Genomic DNA, 20139 nt, shown 5'->3' with positions numbered 1-20139 from the left:
GGGTCCCGTGAATGCAGCCAAGGTCCCTATCGAGTGGTAGAGATTGCTCCTCTCTCCCCCTCTCTCTATGTTCAAGTTAAGAGTTGGCCTTAGCCTTGCCAAATCATATGTGGTGGGGCCTTACCTTAGAGAGGTGATTGCAACTTCTTGGTATGGGGTGTGTTAACGCATCCTCCATTTTGCTCCTCTCGGTAAAGGAGTGAAGGAAGAGCTGTTTATACCTAGATGGAGGTAAAAAGAGAGAGAGTTCATGATGGTTCTCTCTCACAAAAGGTGAGGAAAGAAGAAGAAGCTAATGAAAGAGGGAATCTTCCAAACAAGCCTATCCATCAAGCATGCAAGCTTTAATAGTATACATGCAAGCAAGAATAAAGAAGGAAGGGATCTCACATGTATTCTATTGCAAGAATAGAGAAGGGAGCTCACACGTATTCTATTGCAAGGGGATGATTGGGACTGGCTGTGTATTTCTTAGTGTAACAAATGACTTATATACAAGTGACTAGTTTTTATGCTAGGCCAACCAAACTTAAAAAATGGTATAGCCTCTATTAATAGTCTTAAGCAAGCAGGAAGTCCTTAGACTTTTCCTATTTGATATTAAGCTCAAGGTAAGGCTTCTTTATATGTTCTAGTGCTATTTGAAAAAAGATAAGTGCTCATTTGAGTGGGTAAGATGGCAAAGTGCCTTATGATAGTAGATAGGGTAGGTGAAACTATGTTAACCTATGAGGTGTTTAACAATGTTGTATGTTCATTTTTTTAGTCACATTAATAATTTTGGTAGAGTATTAATCATATGATGCGAGGCTCTCTAAGAGAACCTCTATATCACATGCATATCAAATATATATGTATATCCTTTTATTAGTATATATTTCATCGCTTGTAAGCTGATATACTTGTCAATAAGTATTAAACACCCCTATCATAAATTTATTACGAGATAAAAATGTAAAGATTGCCAATACGTAGAAATAAACATTCTTAGTGCACTCAAGTGATGTCAAACACTTTGATTAGTGATGCTTATTCTGTTGCAAGGGAATGATTGAGAATGATTGTGTATTTCTTAGTGATGCTTATTCTGTTGCAAGGGAATGATTGAGAATGATTGTGTATTTCTTAGTGTAAAAAATGACATATATATAAGTGACTAGTTTTCATACTAGGCCAGCCAAACTAAAAAAATGGTATGGCCTCTATTACTAGTCTTAAGCAAGTATGTACACGAAGTCCTTAGACTTTTCGTGTTTGACATTAAGCTCAAGGTAAGGCTGCTTTATATGTTCTAGCGACGTCTAACAAAAGATAAGTGCTCGTTCGAGATGGCAAAGCGCCTTATGGTAGGTAGAGTGGGTGAAACCATGTTAACCTATATTGTGGTTAATAGTGTTGTACATTCATTTTTAAAGTCACATTAATAATTTTTGGTAGAGTATTAATCGTATGATTCGAGGCCCTCTAAGAGAACCCTATATCTCTATATGTATATGCTTTTATTCATCACTTGCAAGCTGATATACTTTGTCAACAATGAGTATTAAACATCCCTATCGTAAATCATATGTTAGGAGATAAAAAAGAAATGTAAAGATTGCCAATACAAATTAAACAAACATTTTCAGTGCACTCAAATGATGTCAAACACTTTGATTAGTGATGCTTATATATCATTACTTGAGATTACAAAATATCACATGTTTCATGGGAGATCTTCCCCACCAATGGTTCATTGCTAGGGAGTCTCCCTTGTTCATCCCCCACCCATGCAAACTCCATGTCGAGAGCTATTTTTTTTTGTTGCATATGGAAACGTGAAGGGGAGGGGGGGGGATGTGAAAGGCCCAATGATGTGTCATTTTTTAAACGAACACAAGCAAGATTCCATGTATTTTTTTAATGGAAACATTATTGGAGTGTGGTGTGCTTTGTTACTAGCATCTGCAAGTTTAGTGGCCTCTATTGTTGTCCCAGATTTGTCTGATACCACTCACACAACACTAGAGTCTTCTACTTCCTGAGCTTATTCCACATGGTTGGTATGAAATCCTATGCCCACCATATAATATATTGAGTCATGATAGATGGGTTTACTTTCACTATTATCAAGTCACCCATTTCCTAACATCCCCACCAACCATCGATCTACCTACCTATTATTATTCACCTAAAAGCTTGACTATGGCATTGAGGCACGTGTCTACCGTCTGCGATTTTGCATTATAAGTCGCAACAGCAAAGTCCGAGCTTTCGTCCACGCTTTCGGACTTTATTTGCAACATTGCTCGCCAGTATTTTGATCTGCTCCCACTCGCAATTGTCTTGTTTAACCTGCCGCCGCCATGGATTTCTTTGGAAGTGAGCGCTTTGGAGAGAACCTGCCATTCGATCGCATGATTGCTGAGGGCGTCCAGATGTGCCCTTTTCTCAGAAACATTGGACAGTCTACCAATTTCTCCTTCTCGATTCCTGCAAGGTTCCCTACACCTGTAAGTATGCTTATATTGAAGGTCAACAGGTAGATCTTCGTGCCGTGTATTATGTTCAGTGGTACCCCTTCAAAACAAAACACCACCCACACACACACACACACACACACACACAACACAACACAACAACAACAACAACAACAACAACAACACAAATTCACGGAAAAAGAAAAACATTAACCCTGATTTTTGTTCATTAGGTTATTTGGTCTTTGGATATGGATTACACTACCTTTCAAGACAAACCTAATTTTTCTGCTGCTATGCAGTTATGAAGTATGCATAGTGTTCAGCACATCACGTTGATATGAATATGGAGTATGCAGTCCAGACAGCATTTGACACAACTTTTATGGAGTATACTAGTGCCAAGCGTTTCAAGAAAACCCAAGTTTATTCTTGTTACAAGACTCCTTATGGAGTCCTCATAGTGTTCAGCATACTCCATACATTTAGTTAATCTGGTCGCTGATATGAAGATATGATGCTCTAGGTCAAGGGTCCAATGGATCCTCAGGGAATATGCAAAGTGTTTAGCATACTCCATGCATGTCACATACTGGAAGAATATGTCAGAATACGCAGCGGAGATGATGACAAAATCTGAAAACGCAAGAGCAAGCACAGTGCAGAAAATAGACAGCACAAGAGAAGTAGAGAGATAGGCGTGTAACTCTGCTCTATATACACAAGATCCCGGAAATACAAGACACAAAGTGACAAGGGGCTGTGGGGCCATTTTATATGGCCCCAATACTGCAGTCGGCCTGCCCATGGGATAGCCAACAAACTCTATATCTCCACGACCAGCATAAACACCAGTCGGTCAGCTGCAAGGTGTGTCGGCTAGCATCAGAGGGGTCCACGACCTGTCACATACAGTCGGCCACCTCCAGCAAACACACAGATGCAGTCGGCCAAGATCAAGGTCCTCCTGCCACCACAAGACTGCCACCCAAGCCACATAAAAAATAGGAAAAATGGGGGAAAAATAGGAGCAGTGAGGAAAAATGAGAAAACACCTAAAAGGGCGGGCATACCCACAACAAAGGCCCTGGTAAATAGGTATAGACAGGAGATGACTTCTAACACCCCCTCTCGGCTCTTGGCTGTGAAACCATCCCCAGGGAGCTGGAGTGCCGCCGGAGCAACGCCTGAGATAGCGACTTCGTGAAGAGGTCCACCACACTGTCCTCCGTCGAACAGAACTCTAGCAAGATGTCATCAGCAACGATCTTTTCATGAACAAAGTTCCTCTGGATGACCAAGGATTCCACCAGTGGAAACCCAATCCTGCCAAGTAACCTCTGCGACCTCACCACCTCACAAGGAGCACCACAAGTAGCCCGGTACTCTGTCTCTGTTTATGACAAGGCACCTTTTATGGGCCTTCTAGCATTATTTATTTTTGTCCTCCTTGTCAGAATGCGCAACGGAAGACTAACGCACGTAGGAGACGCATCACCATCGAGCTCCACGAACACCCCCAACGGGCACTACAGCATCCCTCCACCGGGCTCCCATCTCCCGGTGAGCTGCCTCCCAAAACACCGGCCAGAGGAGATGACAATGACAAGGTGCCACCACACCCTATATATGGCGCTTCAACTTTCCATGCTTCCACTTATGGGATAATCCAAGGCACGCTCTAGCCATAGATCACAAGCTTGAAATCGCCAACCTTCCAACACCCTCCATCGATTCGAGCTCTGCAAGCCACCGAGGGGGGTCGCCCAGAACCACACACGCCTGAGCCGCCCATGACCACACGCGCCCGGGCTCTGATACCATGTCAGAATGCGCAGCGGAAGACTAACGCACATAGGAGACGCATCACCATCGAGCTCCACGAACACCCCCAATGGGCACTGCAGCATCCCTTCACCAGGCTCCCATCTTTCGGTGAGTTGCTTCCCAAAACACCGGCCGGAGGAGATGACTATGACAAGGTGCCACCACACCCTATATATGGCGCTTCAACTTTCCATGCTTCTATCAAAATACGCAGTGGAAATGATAACCAAACTTGAGACCACAAGAGTAAGTAGAGTGCAGAAAATAGACAGCACAAGAAAGACAGAGAGATAGGCGTGTAAACTCTTCTCTATACACAAGATCTCGAGAAAAACTGAATGAGTACAAAGTGGGGATCATGGGGCCTATTTATATGGCCCCATGGATGCAATCGGCCAGCGCATGAAGTGCCACCAGTCCTCCACGACTGGGCAAAGCTAGTCGGCCAGCAGAAAAACACCACGACCTCCTCTGATCAAGTCGGCCAGTCTTTAGGAACACATGAGGGTAGTCGGCCAGCATCAGAGGCTCATGCCAGCATGTGGCATTCACCCACACTAAGGAAAAATGGGGAAAAAATATAGGGGGTGAGGAAAAATGATAAAACACCTATACAGGGTGGGCACACCCACAATAGAGGCCCTGGTGTCTGATAAAGACAGGAGATGACTTCTAACACCCCCTCTCAGCTCTTGGCTGTGAAACCAACCACAGGGAGCTGGGGTGCTGCCTGAGCAAAACGTGAGATAGCGACTTCGTGAAGAGGTCCACCGTACTATCCTTCGTCGAACAGAACTCTAGCAAGATGTCATCAGCAACGATTTGTTCACGAACAAAGTGCCTCTGGATGACCATGGGTTTCTCCAGTGGAAGCCCAAACCTGCAATGCAACCTCTGCATCCTCACCACCTCACAAGGAGCATCACAAGTAGCCCGGTACTCTGCCTCTGTCGTTGACAAGGTAAACGATGACTGCCTCGTACTGCTCCAAAAAACTGCTCCTGGGCCTGAAGTAGATCTCCTCCCCAAACTGAGTCACTCCAACCTTGGAGTCGGACTCCATCAATCAATCCCCCTCCTGTGTGTAAGAGTCCATGATCCTTCGCATGCCGCAAAAACCACAAGAAACGCAATCCTGTCTCCCAAAGAGTCATCTGCAACCATGAGCTCAACTGCCTCATCAGGAAGCTCCCGTCCAATCTGGTGTCCATCAACCAGATCAATGAACCATTCTGCTTCTGAGTCAAAGAGGCATCACACTGCTCACAAGGATCAACACCTGTTACGGTGCAAAACCAAGTCCTGGAAACCTTCTGAAGACCACGCAAGGCCTTCTGAAACTTGTCAACCACCCCCTCTGAATTCGGAACCACAAAGCCTGGAGAAACCACCTCCTTCTGCAAGTAATCAACTGCCACCTGCCTGGCTTTCCAAAAGGTCCCCGTGGAAAGAACATCCTCATCTACAGGAGGTTCTTTGTCCCGAATACTACGAGACATCAGAGCATAAGTTACCTGTTCAGTTTACTCTGACTGACGAACACAAGAACTACCAGCATCAGTACTGGAGAGTTCCTGCCAACTGCTGCCATCTACTGGCAAGCTATCCACCATCTGGTCCCGGAAAGCGTGCACCTGCAGCGTATCCACACTTAAGTGGCCATTACCAGACTGCCACTCATCACAAACATGAGGACCTGGGAGAGAGTGGTAAAAGCTTGTAAACTCCATTCTCCACTCCACCTTCCCAAACTATTTGGCCTGTTGCTTTGTCCCGGAGAGCAACAAAATGCTCATCAAACTCCACCTGTACGCCAGTCTTGCAAACCTGATGTACTGACAACAGATGAAAACCAAGTGACGGAACATACAACACCTGGGAGGAATGCTTCCCCCCTTTGCCATCGGGAACTATCTCCAACCTGCCCTCACTGTGAATTGGGATAGTGGATGTATCCCCAGTAAAAATGTGACGAGAAAACTTGCAAAGATCCTGTAAACCGGAACAGGAAGGAGTCATGTGCCTGGAAGCACCACTATCTAGAATCCACTCCCGAGTATCCGTTGCGGAGAGTCCTCCAATCTCCTACCTGCCTGAAGAAAATGAAACATCGGTGTCCACCACCTCCAGGTGCACAAAAGCCGGAGTCTTCATGATTGCTGCTGAGGAATCTTCACATGCTTCTCAGCCATCTCTAACAAATCTGCCATCGCGGGGATGTAACTAAAAAAGGGTGGGTGGGTGGGAAAAAAACACTAAACCTGCAAGTGGCTGTCCAGCACCTTAGCCCGCCTTCCTCTTGCAACTTCTCTTCCCGAACAGTCCAAAACAGTCCACCAATCAGCAACTTAACTATCCCCCTCTTGCTTAGAAAACTCCCAAGATCTATCAAGAGCCTAGGGCTCTGATACCATGTCAAAATACGCAGCGGAAATGATAACCAAACTTGAGACCACAAGAGCAAGTAGAGTGCAGAAAATAGACAGCACAAGAAAGATAGAGAGATAGGCGTGTAAACTCTTCTCTATACACAAGATCCTGAGAAAAACTGAATGAGTACAAAGTGGGGATCATGGGGCCTATTTATATGGCCCCATGGAGGCAGTCGGCCAGCGCATGAAGTGCCACCAGCCCTCCACGACTGGGCAAAGCCAGTCGGCCAGCAGAAAAACACCACGACCTCCTCTGATCAAGTCGGCCAGTTTTTAGGAACACATGAGTGCAGTCGGCTAGCATCAGAAGCTCCTGCCAGCATGTGGCATCCACCCACACCAAGGAAAAATGGGGAAAAAATACGGGGGGCGAGGAAAAATGATAAAACACCTATACAAGGCGGGCACACCCACAACAGAGGCCCTAGTGTCTGATAAAGACAGGAGATGACTTCTAACAGCTTCCACTTATGGGATAATCCAAGGCACGCTCTAGCCATAGATCACAAGCTCGAAATCGCCAAACTTCCAACACTCCTTTTGTCCTTTTAAGGACCAGTCGGCCAGCTCCTAGAGGGGGTATATATATGTGCCCCCATGCTCTCACTCCTATCCATCACTTTCTTCTCCATCCATAGCACAAGCCCTACCCACAGAGTCACACACTGCTCCACGCAGGGCTGTTGTACTTGCTTCATATATTCAGATTTCTATCGTGTTTCTCTCATTCTCATGTCTCCGTACCGCTTCCGCATGCACTCTGACATGGTATCAGAGCACCAGGCATCTTTTCGAAGGATTTCATCGTGAAGAAGCTGCTGAATTCTGTGTTTTTCAGAGGCGGCCAGCATTGTCATCATCAAGGGGTGCTGTGTTTCATCAAGGCGGCCTGTTTCAGCCCGGGCATCATCATCGGGACATTGGAGAGGTGTGTTTTATGCTTCCCGGCTGTTGGACAGAATTGGTGGCTGCGTTTCTGCTGCTCCTCCTCTCTACAGCCCTAGAGGTTGCGTTTTCAGCCCCTCCTCCCTCCCCTTTCTGTTGCCCTCTTTTCCTTGGTGCTTAGCCGGCAGTTCTTGGCTGCGTTTTTCAGCCTCCCACCCTACCCTTCTGACAGCCCTTCCTCTATCCCCAGCCTCATCTTCATCCTCCTCTAAGCTTTCCCTCATCATCTAGGGTTTGCGTTTTCAGTGTGGTGCTGCCTTGAGAGAGAGAGAGCACTCCATACAGTTGCGTTTTTTGTGGCTGATCTGCAGCCCTCTTCTTGGTTGTGTTATTTTTTTGAAGCAGTAAGTACTCTTTACAACATTCTATTGTGGGATCATGGCTGAATTGTGGAACAGCCCTTGCTTCAAGCACCATCAGTGCATATACCCATTCTTCCCAATATTCCCAAATCTTCAAAGCTGGATGGCACCAATTTTGACCTTGCTTATTGAGTGCATGATAATCGACACAAAAATGAGAAGACCCATTTGTCTTCTTGACAAACAGGATCGGTGTTGCAAGTGGCGATATGCTGGGGCGGATGAAGCTAGGTTGCAACAATTCTTGGAGTTGGCGGTCCAACTCCGATTCCATTGCCTTGGAAAGGCGATATGGAGGCTTGCTCAGGGGTTTCGAGCCTGGGGGGAGATCGATCTTGTGGTCCTCCGATTTGGACGGGGGGAGCTGGGGAGGGAGATTATTTCGAAAAAAAATCTTATGGAACTTGTCATGAAGTGGGTAGAAGGATGAATGATCAAGCACGGGCATTAAGCCGATCCCATAGAGCAGCTTCGTGAATAAGGGTATCCCTCGTATCCTCTTCCTCTATAGTGTCCGGGTGAGCGATGAACTCTAGAAGATCGTTTGTCTCCAAGATTGCTTCCACTATGACTTTCCAAATGTCGTAGTTTGTGCCAATTTTGCATTTGAAGGAAAAGTCGGAAAAGTGGGTATGTGAATTGCCCGAGGTTGAACGAGTGCCATGATGTATCCCCTTTGAAAAACGTAGACACCAAAAAAGCACAAGACTTGCTCTGTGCACTTGTAGGGAGAGTGGGTGGGATAGAAAGTGAGGAGAGAGGAGGAAAAAACGTAAAAAAATGCAGATCTGCCCCTCCGGAGAATAAAACGCAGGTGTGAAACTCTGCGGGTAGCCACCAAGTTCGCGTGAAAACGCGGCAAGAATCAGCACCAATCAGCCTCCACTCAACGATTCCAGGTATAGACACCTTAGCTCTGATACCATGTTAGAGGGCAGCAGAAAGATGTAGACGAATGACCAAAACATTGAAGCTCCAAGTGAGAGATGAGAAAACAGAAAAATGCTGATGTACTAATCCTCAAGAAAAAGATGGATACAATAATCCCGTTGGCAAGGAGTGGTCTGTCATGTGCATCACAGATGCCATGGACATTCTCTGGGCTAGATCCAGAAGAGGCAAACAGATAAAGACCATGAACCAGTAGAAGATGGACATGGAGCAGGACTTGGAGCAAAAGCATGGATCAGAGGGGCTGTCGGCTGCAGGACAGAGGGTGCTGGTTGCCAGAAGAGCTGTCGGTTGACGTCAGCAAGGTGTAGGCAGCAGGCGCATCAAGGACATCCAGTCGGCTGCATTTAATAGATTTTTATGAACTTGCAACTGGCCGACCAGCAGTCGGCCAGTTTCCCACATACTCCAAGGGCTATAAATAGGGCTCCTTGTTCCTTGTTTTATTCATTCTCTCCCACTAGGGGATTGGATCATTAGAGGTCCCAAAGGGGACAGATTTTAGGGTTAACCACCTTTTCAAGAGGGCAGCCAAGGGCTGCAAAGATATGTACCTTTTTGTATCATAGTATATACTGAATTTCCAGCACTTCTCTCTCTCTCTCTCTCTCTCTACTCTCTCTCTACCTGCGTTTTTGCATCAGATGGTGCGTTTTTGCATCAGAAGGTTTCCAAGAGTGTTTAGGGCTGAAAGAAGACTACCCAGAGCTTCCGCGCGTTACATTGGTATCAGAGCATCAGGCTCAGCAAAGCTAAACACTGATTCAGTCCCAGATGATGGTGTACAGGTCCAAGGTACAGCCTACAGGAAAGTACACGGATTCGAAGCCCAAGGCGGGAACACAGATCGAGAAGAACTCCCAGGAGGTTTGTTGGTGGTGTTCCACAGTGCCAGATGGGGATGGCAGTTCCGTGAGCCAGATAGGTTCTAAGGGAACGGTCCCAAGGGAGGTTGATCCTCCAAGGGTGATGTGAGAGTGCCAGACTCAGTTCCAGGAATGAAGACCAAGACGGTGTTCAGAGTCAGGGCAGGAATGGATTGTGGACTAGAGGAAGACCAGATGCATAGATTTTCATCAGAGACAGAGTGGTTTGGAGAACAGATCGGATTTTCAGAGAAAAAGGTTTGCCAGGGATGGAAGATGACAGGGGGACTTCAGGACAGGATTGGGATGATGACAGTCATCCAAGAGCAGGTTGGATTCCCGTCATCAAGTTTAGCATAGGGGGATGTCATGTGCATCACAGATGCCATGGACATTCTCTGGGCTAGATCCAGAAGAGGCAAACAGATAAAGACCATGAACCAGTAGAAGATGGACATGGAGCAGGACTTGGAGCAAAAGCATGGATCAGAGGGGCTGTCGGCTGCAGGACAGAGGGTGCTGGTTGCCAGAAGAGCTGTCGGCTGACGTCAGCAAGGTGTAGGCAGCAGGCGCATCAAGGACATCCAGTCGGCTGCATTTAATAGATTTTTATGAACTTGCAACTGGCCGACCAGCAGTCGGCCAGTTTCCCACATACTCCAAGGGCTATAAATAGGGCTCCTTGTTCCTTGTTTTATTCATTCTCTCCCACTAGGGGATTGGATCATTAGAGGTCCCAAGGGGACAGATTTTAGGGTTAACCACCTTTTCAAGAGGGCAACCAAGGGCTGCAAAGATATGTACCTTTTTGTATCATAGTATATACTAAATTTCCAGCACTTCTCTCTCTCTCTCTCTCTACTCTCTCTCTACCTGCGTTTTTGCATCAGATGGTGCGTTTTTGCATCAGAAGGTTTCCAAGAGTGTTTAGGGCTGAAAGAAGACTACCCAGAGCTTCCGCGCGTTACATGGTCTCTGTAGGCAGAGGGCTGAAGGTGCTCACCAAATGACCAAAAGCGATGATGAAAAGTGAGGGGAAAGGGCAACATATATACACACTCCATATGAGCTAGCCGACTTTTTCATAAACTCCTACATGACCTGAAAAATGGGCAACCCACATCAGAGGCTGAAACCGGCCTTCAGAAAATCTGACGGGCGGTGAAACAAACACTCACACATAAAACACTTCAACGCCATTGAGAACCTAGAAAAGGAAAACAAACAGGGGGAGCTAGAGTGCTCCTGCAAACAGTACACGGACACCGATTGGCCCCAAAACGCAGTGGCGCCCCTTGCGGTATTTCTTTAATTGATTATAAGAGCTTTGATTACAATAAGGCTGGGAACTCAGCCGTCATAGTAGAACTCCTGAAGCCTGCAAAGAATCTGCATCATGGCTTCTTGTCCACACGGCATCCACAAACAAATCCAGCCATTGTTCATATCAAAACACTCCCACACATTGAGTCTGCATACAGAAGCTTTCTCCCATGATCAGGGCTGCCACAACCATCCATAGCCTCTCACCCTATGAATAGCATCACACCCTGACACATCCAGTGCTTCTGCATCACAACACACTCCCAAACTGTCTCTCAGAAGAGAACTCGTATCACAGCACAGCATACCATACAGTCGACACACCTGTACCAACCCTCTCTACCTTTCAAGGGTACTATCCATCTCTGTCATGGATTCCCTGTCCCCTGCCCAATCGGTAGCAAGGCTGTACCAAACATGTGTCCATTCCTGTACATTCTGCCTGCATGTGACCTATCTCCTGGAGAAACCCAAAAACATGCTTCCTCGAGAAACCTACGACCTGTCCACATGAAACCCTTAGGCCTATTTCCCTTTGAAACTTCTGTCTTGTTTCCATACAGAACCATTCATGGCACCATTCAACAACAGTGCCAAACACGGCATACATCTAGTTACCTGTTCCCTCTTGAAACATCTAGAAACATAGAGATGCCCATAACTGTAGGTCCCTCTGCTCCTTTCTAGCAAGAAGAAAACAATCTGCTCCATGAGCACGCAGCCATGCGAGCTTGCATCACTCCCATGCCAAGAAAACATAACCACGTGACCTGTACTTGCAGCCAATAACCCAAGTACATAGTTGAATTTGCAGCCAAACAAAAACAGCCCATAAACAGTCCCAAAACAGTCCCGAACCCAAAGCAAAGAGAAGCTGAAAGTTCCATCAGTTGAACGCCATCGACATGATGTCTGTGTTCATGAAAAACCAGCCCCTCCTTTCTGTAAAGACACAGCGTTCTTCAAAAAAAGCACACGCCTACAGCCACCTATCCGAACAGGTCAACACCAGCAGCCACCCGTACCAAATAGTGTGTAGCGGTCTCCTGTATTAGCTGTCGTCAGCCGCCTGTACCAGCTGTACCTGTCTGTACACATATGCCTGCAGTCGTATAGTCGTACACCTGAATCTGCAGTCGTACAGCTGAACTCGTGGACTGTACCTGCAGCTGTACATGCCTGTGCCGCCTGTACCTGCAACAGCTTGACCTGCGTCGCCTGTACCTGCAGCAGCTGTACACTGTACCTACAGCAGCTGTACCTGCCTGTACATCCAGCCGCCAGTAAACATGCAGCCGCCTGTTCCGTACAGTACCCAGCTGCCTGTTCCGTACGACCAGCAGTTCTATAGGGGTACTCTCCACGCAGGTGTGGTTCTCTTCTTCTCCATGCAGCCAACATGCACGCCTCCTCCCCAAAAGCAAGAGAGAGAGAAAAGAAGAGAGTCGTGGGCCTCCAAAAATGGAGTAGCCTCTATATTATATAAATTGCTTAGGGGCCTCCCAAGGTTTTAAAACCTTTAAAATTTTAATTTTTTGCCCACCAAAGGTTATAAAACCTTTTTAAATTAAAGTATCTTTGCCCCCTTCACACTTGGGGTTGTCCACACATGGGCTTCCTTTTTAACTCTAATCTGATGCCATTCACATTGTCCACCATGTCCCCGTGCACACTTGCATACTGTCCAGAGAAAAACACAGGGTCGTAACAAAGGCCCAATAAAAATAGGGAAAAATATGGGGGGGGTGCCTGAGCATGGGAAGGGCACCCGTAGACACCAAAATAGCCACCAATAGGAGATGAACAAACCAAGCTGAGTTTGAGTTCCTTTGATTATCCTTAGTCCAATGGGCAAACGGAGAGGGTGAATCTGACTTTGGAGGATATGCCTCGTGCATATGTCTCCAAGAGACCATCAGGATTCAGACTAGGAGAGGTACATCCCGATGGTTGAGTTTGCGCATGATAGTGCTAGGCAATCCAGTCTTTCGTGTTAGTAGTTTGAAAGAGATGCTGGGAGCTGAGGATAGCATTGTGACTCCTTAGGAGCTTGTGAGGTTGATGACCTGTTCTATGTTCCACATGTGATTGATTTCAAGGAAAGGCAACTTAGAAATAAGTTGATCCCTGAATATAAAATTAAGTGGAAAGATCGGGCAGAGGAGGACTCGACGTGGGAGACAATTGCTAGTTTACAGCATAGGTTCCCCGATTTTCTTGCTTAGATAGATTTTGTTTCCAACAAGAGTGGAAATGTCTGGGGAGGGGAAGAATGTTATGTACCTGCAGCTAATCCTCAGATTAGCAGGCCTGGGGTGCCTCTTACACTTGTGGCGAGGCTCGAGGAGTCGAACTCTATCCTCAAATAGCCCTTGGTGATGAACTGAATGTTGGTGATCCAGCCTTGGTTGCCAACCAACTGCCTGCAGTAGATCTCTAACCTACCCTCGTGCTGGGCGGCTTCGACAACAAAAGCTTGTAGACTAGAGTGGTGTCCTCCACGGCGGCGATAGAAGAGGCCAAAATCTGGAATTCCTCAATAGAAAAAGTGCATCTGCGTGCTGCGTTGGTTTGGGTAGTAGACGGAGCGGCTGCTATAGAGTCCTCCAAGAAGAGGGAAAGGGGGGGGGGTGGGGGGGTGGCGTAGGGTGAGCAAGAGTGGGTCAAGAGGAGGGCTGAAGGTTGGAAACCAGGAAGATGGAAACAGGGAAAAAAGGGAGTGATAGATCTCCCACCCCGAACTAGAGCAGGAGGAGGAGGAAGTGGAGGGGGTCGGGGAGAGGTGTGCGCAGGAGGGGCGCCGCGGGGAGAAGAGCATGCAGAAGAGGAAAGATGGGAAGGAAGTGCGCCTGGGGGGTGCTGGGGCTGATGCGTGCATGGCTGGGGTCGGGGAGAGGTGTGTGCAGGAGGGGCGCCGTGGGGAGAAGAGCATGCAGAAGAGGAAAAATGGGAAGGAAGTGCGCCTGGGGGGTGCTGGGGCTGATGCATGCATGGCTGGGGGAGTAGTGGGAGAAAGTGTAGGTGGATAAAGGCGGTGCTGGGCACAGGACGAAGGGAGGGCAGCAGGCGCAGGGAGCTCTCTCTCTCTCTCTCTGCCCTCCCCCCCGTCTCTCTCTCGCTCTCTCGCAGGCTGGACTGCTGTTCGCTGGTTCGCTGGTTCTCTCTCTCTCGCAGGCTGGTTCGCTGGTTTGCTGTTCGCTGTTCGCTGTTCGTGCTGTTGCTTGTTTCTCGCCCACCCCTTCGCCCTCGCCCTCCCCTCTCACCCACCTACCTCGCCACCCTCCTCGCCCTCCCCTCTCGCCCACCCTTCCGCCATTCGCCCTCCCCCTCCCCCACCCCCCTTGCCCTCGCCCTCCCCTTCGCCTACCCTCCTCGCACTCCCCTCTCGCCCACCCTCCACTCTCACCCAGCCCCTCCCTCGCCCTTGCCTACTCTCCGCCCCTCCCCTCCCCTCCCACCGACCCACCCACCCACCCGCCAAAGCACTCCTGCCTCGCCTGCCTGCCTACGCTCTCTCGCGCTGCCTGCCCTTCGCCCCCCCCTCCTGCTGCCTACCTGCGCTCCCCCCTCACGTTGCCTGCCCTTCGCTCTCTCTCTGCCCTCCCCCCGTCTCTCTCTCCTGCGCATCTCTCCCTCCCCTCCCTCCCACCTGTGCGCCCTCTTGCCCGCCTGCACCCCGCCCTTTGTCCCCTCCATCTCTCTCGCCCGCTTCACTGTTCGCCGCCTCCTGCCCCATTTCGAACCTGTGCGCGTGTCTCTCTGCGCCCAAGTATCCCACCCGCCCTTGTTCGCTTCTCTCTCTCTCTCTCTCTCTCTCTCTCGCCCGCTTCACTGTTCGCCACCTCCTGCCCATTTCGAACCTGTGCCTGCCCTTTCCCACCTGCCCTTGCTCAGGCCCCCAAGGCAGCAACATAACTCTCCCTCTCTCTCTCTCTCTTTCCCGTTGCCCATCTCTCCTGCTACTCACATACCACCTGTGCACCTATTGCCCACCTGCGCACCTTAGTTGTAGGGTAGGGTTGTAACCCACCTCCAAGCAGGTAAGGGCTTGCACCTCATGGGGGTGGGGTTCGTGAAGAGCAACCTCTCAAACAGTCCAGCAGTTTGACATGGCCAGCAAGAAAACCTTCTCCAAAACCCTTCTCTCCCCTCCTACCAAACCCAATGAAAAACCATCACCATGGGAGCGGTACCTCCTGAGCATGATTCAACATCTTCAGCAAACAAATTCAGCCTTGCAAAATGAACTACATCAGACAAAACAACATCTTTCAACCCTGGAGAAACAGATTAAGGAACAACACCACGAAAAAGAAAACAGGGAGGAAATCACACAGGTAAATTTACTTGATCCACAGCCTAAAGAAATTCTCATTAAAGAAGTAATATCACAGATTAATGAAGAGAACGAGCAGCAATGGATTGCAAAAGAAATTAGGGTGGGTGGTTTGTCAGAGGGTTGGGAATAGGTAGAGGTATTGGAGGACGAGGAGATTGCGAATGATACTTATGTCCCGGAATGCGAGATTCTACAAAGAAAGTTGTGCAGAGCTATCCCTTTCATCAACATTGGAGATCCCTCAGTGGCAATCAAAGGAAAACATGTGGTTTTGAGGTACGCAGATATGAAAGACAAAATTAAAGTCATGAAGCAAACAAGGTCACTGAAGGGAACGAAGGTGTGGATGGCGGATGAACTCACAGCCACACAACTAAAAAACAGGAAACAAGAACTCAATAAAGTATACGAAGCAAGGAAACAAGGAAAATGGGCAGTCTACCGTAGAGGTAGAGCTGTATGCAGGAGGAGATTGCCCAGCTTAAAGGCGAAGTAGCTTCACTGCGTGAACGCCCAGAAGAAGGGGAAATCCTCGAGGCAGACAAAGAAGCCATGAAGGAGGAGCTCACCCAGACGATTACCAAAACCCTGGAGGGCAAGATGGAAGCGGTAAGAGAAGGATGGGTGGAAGTGGTCAAAAAAAACATTAAGAAAGAAGTACAAGAGGACACGCACATGGTCCAATCCACACTAGATGAAGAGAAGACGTCGCCTGAACATACGTGTGACAGGTATTCTAGAGACAGAGGGGTGCACCCCTGAGGCGGACGGCCGAAACTTATGCATAAAATTAGGCCATGCAGAGGATGCACCACTTCCATTCACCAAGATATGGAGGACAGCCCCACCCAAAGTAAAGCCCTAGTGCTACAGTTCGCAGATGAAGTGAGCAGGCAAACCTTCATGAGACAGAGAGTTATTCTGAGAAACCTACCAGGGGACCCCATCTACTTTGATGATGACCTAACTTGGATGTAGTGACAACATAGGAAATCATGCATGCCACAAATTAAAGCAGCACGCGCTAAAGGGAAAAAGGCACATTACAGAGACGGCCATGTATACATAGAGGGCAAGATGGTGGCATAGCGCCATATGGCCTATGGGACACAGGAAATTATCAAGAAGCACAAGGAGATATATGCAGCAGTTTGGAATTGCAATCATAGTAGCAATGAAACGCGTTTCGCTGTCCCTGAGGCATACGAAACGTTTCGAAACGTTTCGTTGTTTTTGAAACGAGTTTTTTTTTTGACTTTTTTTTTCCCCAAAACTGCAATATCCACGTTAAAAAAAACGTGGCTGCCGTTTTTGTGCGTTTCTGTGCGAGCGCCGAGCAGCCTGCATCTTCGAAGTCACGCCGGCGCACAGGTTCTCAAGCGGCCAGCGGCCAGCCTCGCAGTGCGCACTCTAGCGTGAGTGACCACTGACTTGCCTCTCTCTCTCTCTCTCTACACCTCTCTCTCTCTCTCTCTCTCTCTCTCTCTCTCTCTCTCTCTCTCTACACACACACAGCCGTGCTGCATTGCTGTCGTCTCTCTCTCTCTCTCTCTCTCTCTCTCTCTCTCTCTCTACACACACACGTCACACGTGACACGTTCTCTCTCTCCACCTCTCTCTCTCTCTCTCTCTCTCTCTCTCTCTCTCTCTCTCTCTCTCTGTACACACACACGTCCTCTTTACACACCTCTCTCTCTCTTTAGTATTTCTCTCTCTCTCTCTCTCTCTCTCTCTCTCTCTCTCTACACACACGTCACACGTCCTCTTTACACACCTCTCTCTCTCTTTAGTATTTACACCTCTCTCTCTCTCTCTCTCTCTCTCTCTCTCTCTCTCTCTGAACTACAGAATTATGATTAAATTTATAAGGCTGAAAATTAACCTGAACTTTGAACTTTGAAGGCTGAAATTTTCTTGAACTTTTTACAGAATCGAGATGGGTCGCAATCGTGATGCTGTATGGGCCCATGTCACCTCACTTGGAAGATACGGTGGGTCTGGGGCCGAAAAGTGGAAGTGCAATTTCTGCTTATTAGTGACCGGCGGGAGTGTAACCCGCATCAAAGCCCATTTGTCTGGCTTGAAGGGTGAGGGCATTTGTGCTTGTCCCAGGGTACCAAAGGCTGTGTATGACAGTCTACAAGAATGGAAGAAAATCCAAGAAGGGGTTGTAGACTCTAACACAGGTACAGGTGTCGAGGAAGAAGAGAGCTCCGAGGCAGTGGCAAAGAGGGGGAAAACTCATGTGGCTGAAAGCCAAGATTCCTTTGCAGGTGGTGTGTATACAGGTACGAGCTCTATGCCGGTAGCGGCTCGTTCTAAATTGCCGGTTGTGGGGTCTCTCAAGAGAGGCAATATCAAAGCAGGTTTTCAAAAGCAGGCTGTGAAAGAGGCAACTCGAGAGCTCACTAAGCTCTTCATACAATGTGCCTTGTCTTTCAACATACTACGCACAAATCGTTGGAAATGTGCCATGCGTGCCGTCAGTCGGATTGGGTACGAGTGGGAGGGACCCAACTATGAGACTATGCGCACTAAAGAGCTACGCAGAGAGCGTGCACAGGTGCATCACGAAATTCAGCCATTAAGGAAGACTTGGGAAAAGTATGGTTGCTCATTGCTTTGTGACGGGTGGTCAGATGTACGCAAGAGAAGTGTGTACAACATCTTGGTGTCCTCTTGCAAGGGCACAATGTTTTTGCGTGCCATTGATGCATCCCAGCCAGGCACAGTGGTTACAGGAGAGTTCATTTGGCGCCATTTGCGTGAGGCTGTTTTGGAAGTTGGGCCGGAAAATATTGTGCAGGTTGTGACTGACAATGGTTCAAATTGTGTCAGTATGGGCCGCATGCTTGAGGATGAGTTTCCACGCATTGTTTGGACACCATGTGCCAGTCATAGTTTGGATCTTATGATGGAGGATATGGGCAAGCTAGGTTGGTTGCAGGAAGTATTAAATACAGCTCGCTTCATTGTCAAATTTGTCACAAAGCGGCCCAAGATCCTTTCTATCTACAGGGCACAGGGTGAGTTGGAGCTGTGTAAACCCGCCACCACTAGGTTTGCATATATGTTCATAGTGCTTGATAGAGTAGTAAGAGTACGAAAGGGACTCTTACGACTAGTGGTGTCCAAGGAATGGTATGACTGGGAAGCTGAAAATAAGTGTTCAAAGTCAGATAAGTTTGTTAGCACTATCATGGGTGCTGAGTGGTGGGCAACAGCAGAGGGATTGGTGAGGATTTTACAACCTTTCTACAGCGTATTACGAATCACCGACATGGAGGGTTGCACCATGGGCCTCTTATATGGGTACATGGACAAGCTCGGGGAGTGCCTTATAAAGGCAACTGGTATTTCTGACATCCAGTAAGTATTATATTTTACTTCTCTTTAAATTTCAGCTCTAAACTTTATTTAATATAAACTCTAAATCGTGATTCGTGATTCGTAATGTTCAAAAAACTAGGAAGGCCAGCCTCCGTGCTATTTGGCAAGATCGTTGGGATTGGTTTCATAGACCAATCCATGCAGTGGCCCACATTCTCCATCCTTTGTGGAGACACGAAGATCAGGCATGTTGCGAGGAGTTGGAGGATGGTTGGACTGAGTATGTCACAGCATGGGTGGGTGGAGATGTGGATCAGTTGGCTACCTTGGAGCAGCAGCGGCTTGCCTTCCGCAACAAGACAGGAAAGCATTTTGGGTCACCGACTGCTGAGTTGCATTCAGGGATGTTAGAGCCTGTATCTTGGTGGGAGAAATATGGTATAAGTGCCCCACAGTTGGTGAGTATTCATTAAAGTTTTATGCTCATGTCACATGATATATCATGATTCATGCATGTGCTTTCACCTGTGTCATGGATAATGAATCATGTCTCATGTGTGATTTTTCGGGTTTGAATTTTGGCAGAGGAGGCTTGCTATGAGAGTGCTTTCACAGGACTGCAGCTCAGGTCCTTGTGAGAGAAATTGGAGTACATGGGCCCTTTTCCACACAAAGAAAAGGAACAAATTTACCACTCCACAATTAGAGCGGTTGGTTTATTGTCATTGCAACCTCCGTCTACTTGAGCAGAGAGGTACTTCTATAGAGCCGATTCAGGTGAATGTCGACAAAATCGACATTGAGAAAGTGAAAGACATCCGAGAGATCCCACCTGATGAGCAGGACATTTACACCATGTTATATGAGGAGGCGATGCAGGGAACCAGGCAAACACGTAGCCGCTCTCGAGCCAGGGTGGGCAGGGATACACATGGTGCTAGCAGTAGCAGGAGTTTTGTACGTGGCACAGATGATGGTGGTAGCACGAGTGTTGCATGTGAGACAGCGACAGCAGCAGAGGTTGTAGATGACTCTTCTGATTGGACCACAGCTTCTGAGGCATCTGATGTTGCAGATGAGGATGAGGATCTTGAGTTGGATGATGCAGAGGAGGATGAGTAGGCTCTCAGAGTCTAGTATCTACTTAGTACCTACTACCTAGTCATGACTCATTCTCATTTTCATTTATGATTTTTTGACATGTATGATGTATTATGTCATGTTTGACATTGGAGGCTACTAGCTAGAGCCTTGGATAGTGTTGTTATTTTTAGATTTTTTTGAGTTTCTTTCATGTATGGTGTT

General features: G+C 47.7%; 2 protein-coding genes across 2 annotated transcripts in view; both read left to right on the top strand.

Annotated features, from left to right (window-relative positions):
- Positions 1-2189: 2189 nt before the first annotated feature.
- The window catches only part of LOC147635716 (uncharacterized), a 71416-nt gene continuing 53466 nt past the window's right edge, over positions 2190-20139 (top strand). The window contains exon 1 of the mRNA XM_086803118.1: positions 2190-2492. Coding sequence (XP_086659244.1) covers positions 2346-2492 — 147 coding nt within the window. The 5' untranslated portion in view covers positions 2190-2345. The remainder of the gene's footprint in view (positions 2493-20139) is intronic.
- On the top strand, positions 17212-20112 carry LOC147635718 (uncharacterized). The gene is made up of 3 exons (XM_086803246.1): positions 17212-18873; positions 18974-19292; positions 19420-20112. The coding sequence occupies exons 1-3, from the start codon at positions 17441-17443 to the stop codon at positions 19954-19956; spliced, it is 2289 nt and encodes a 762-aa protein (XP_086659372.1). The 5' UTR covers positions 17212-17440; the 3' UTR covers positions 19957-20112.

This window comes from Cibotium barometz, chromosome 9, assembly GCF_041138505.1.
Source record: "Cibotium barometz isolate CiBa-2024 chromosome 9, ASM4113850v1, whole genome shotgun sequence".
Lineage (NCBI taxonomy): Eukaryota > Viridiplantae > Streptophyta > Polypodiopsida > Cyatheales > Cibotiaceae > Cibotium > Cibotium barometz.
The sequence above is the reverse complement of the archived record's forward strand: the minus strand, read 5'-3'. Positions and strand labels throughout refer to the sequence as shown.

Coding starts and splice junctions, on each gene's coding strand:
- LOC147635718 (XM_086803246.1), top strand. CDS start 17,441: ATGGGTCGCAATCGTGATGCTGTATGGGCCCATGTCACCTCACTTGGA. Junction 18,874..18,973: donor ACTGGTATTTCTGACATCCA/GTAAGTATTATA, acceptor TCAAAAAACTAG/GAAGGCCAGCCTCCGTGCTA. Junction 19,293..19,419: donor GTATAAGTGCCCCACAGTTG/GTGAGTATTCAT, acceptor GAATTTTGGCAG/AGGAGGCTTGCTATGAGAGT.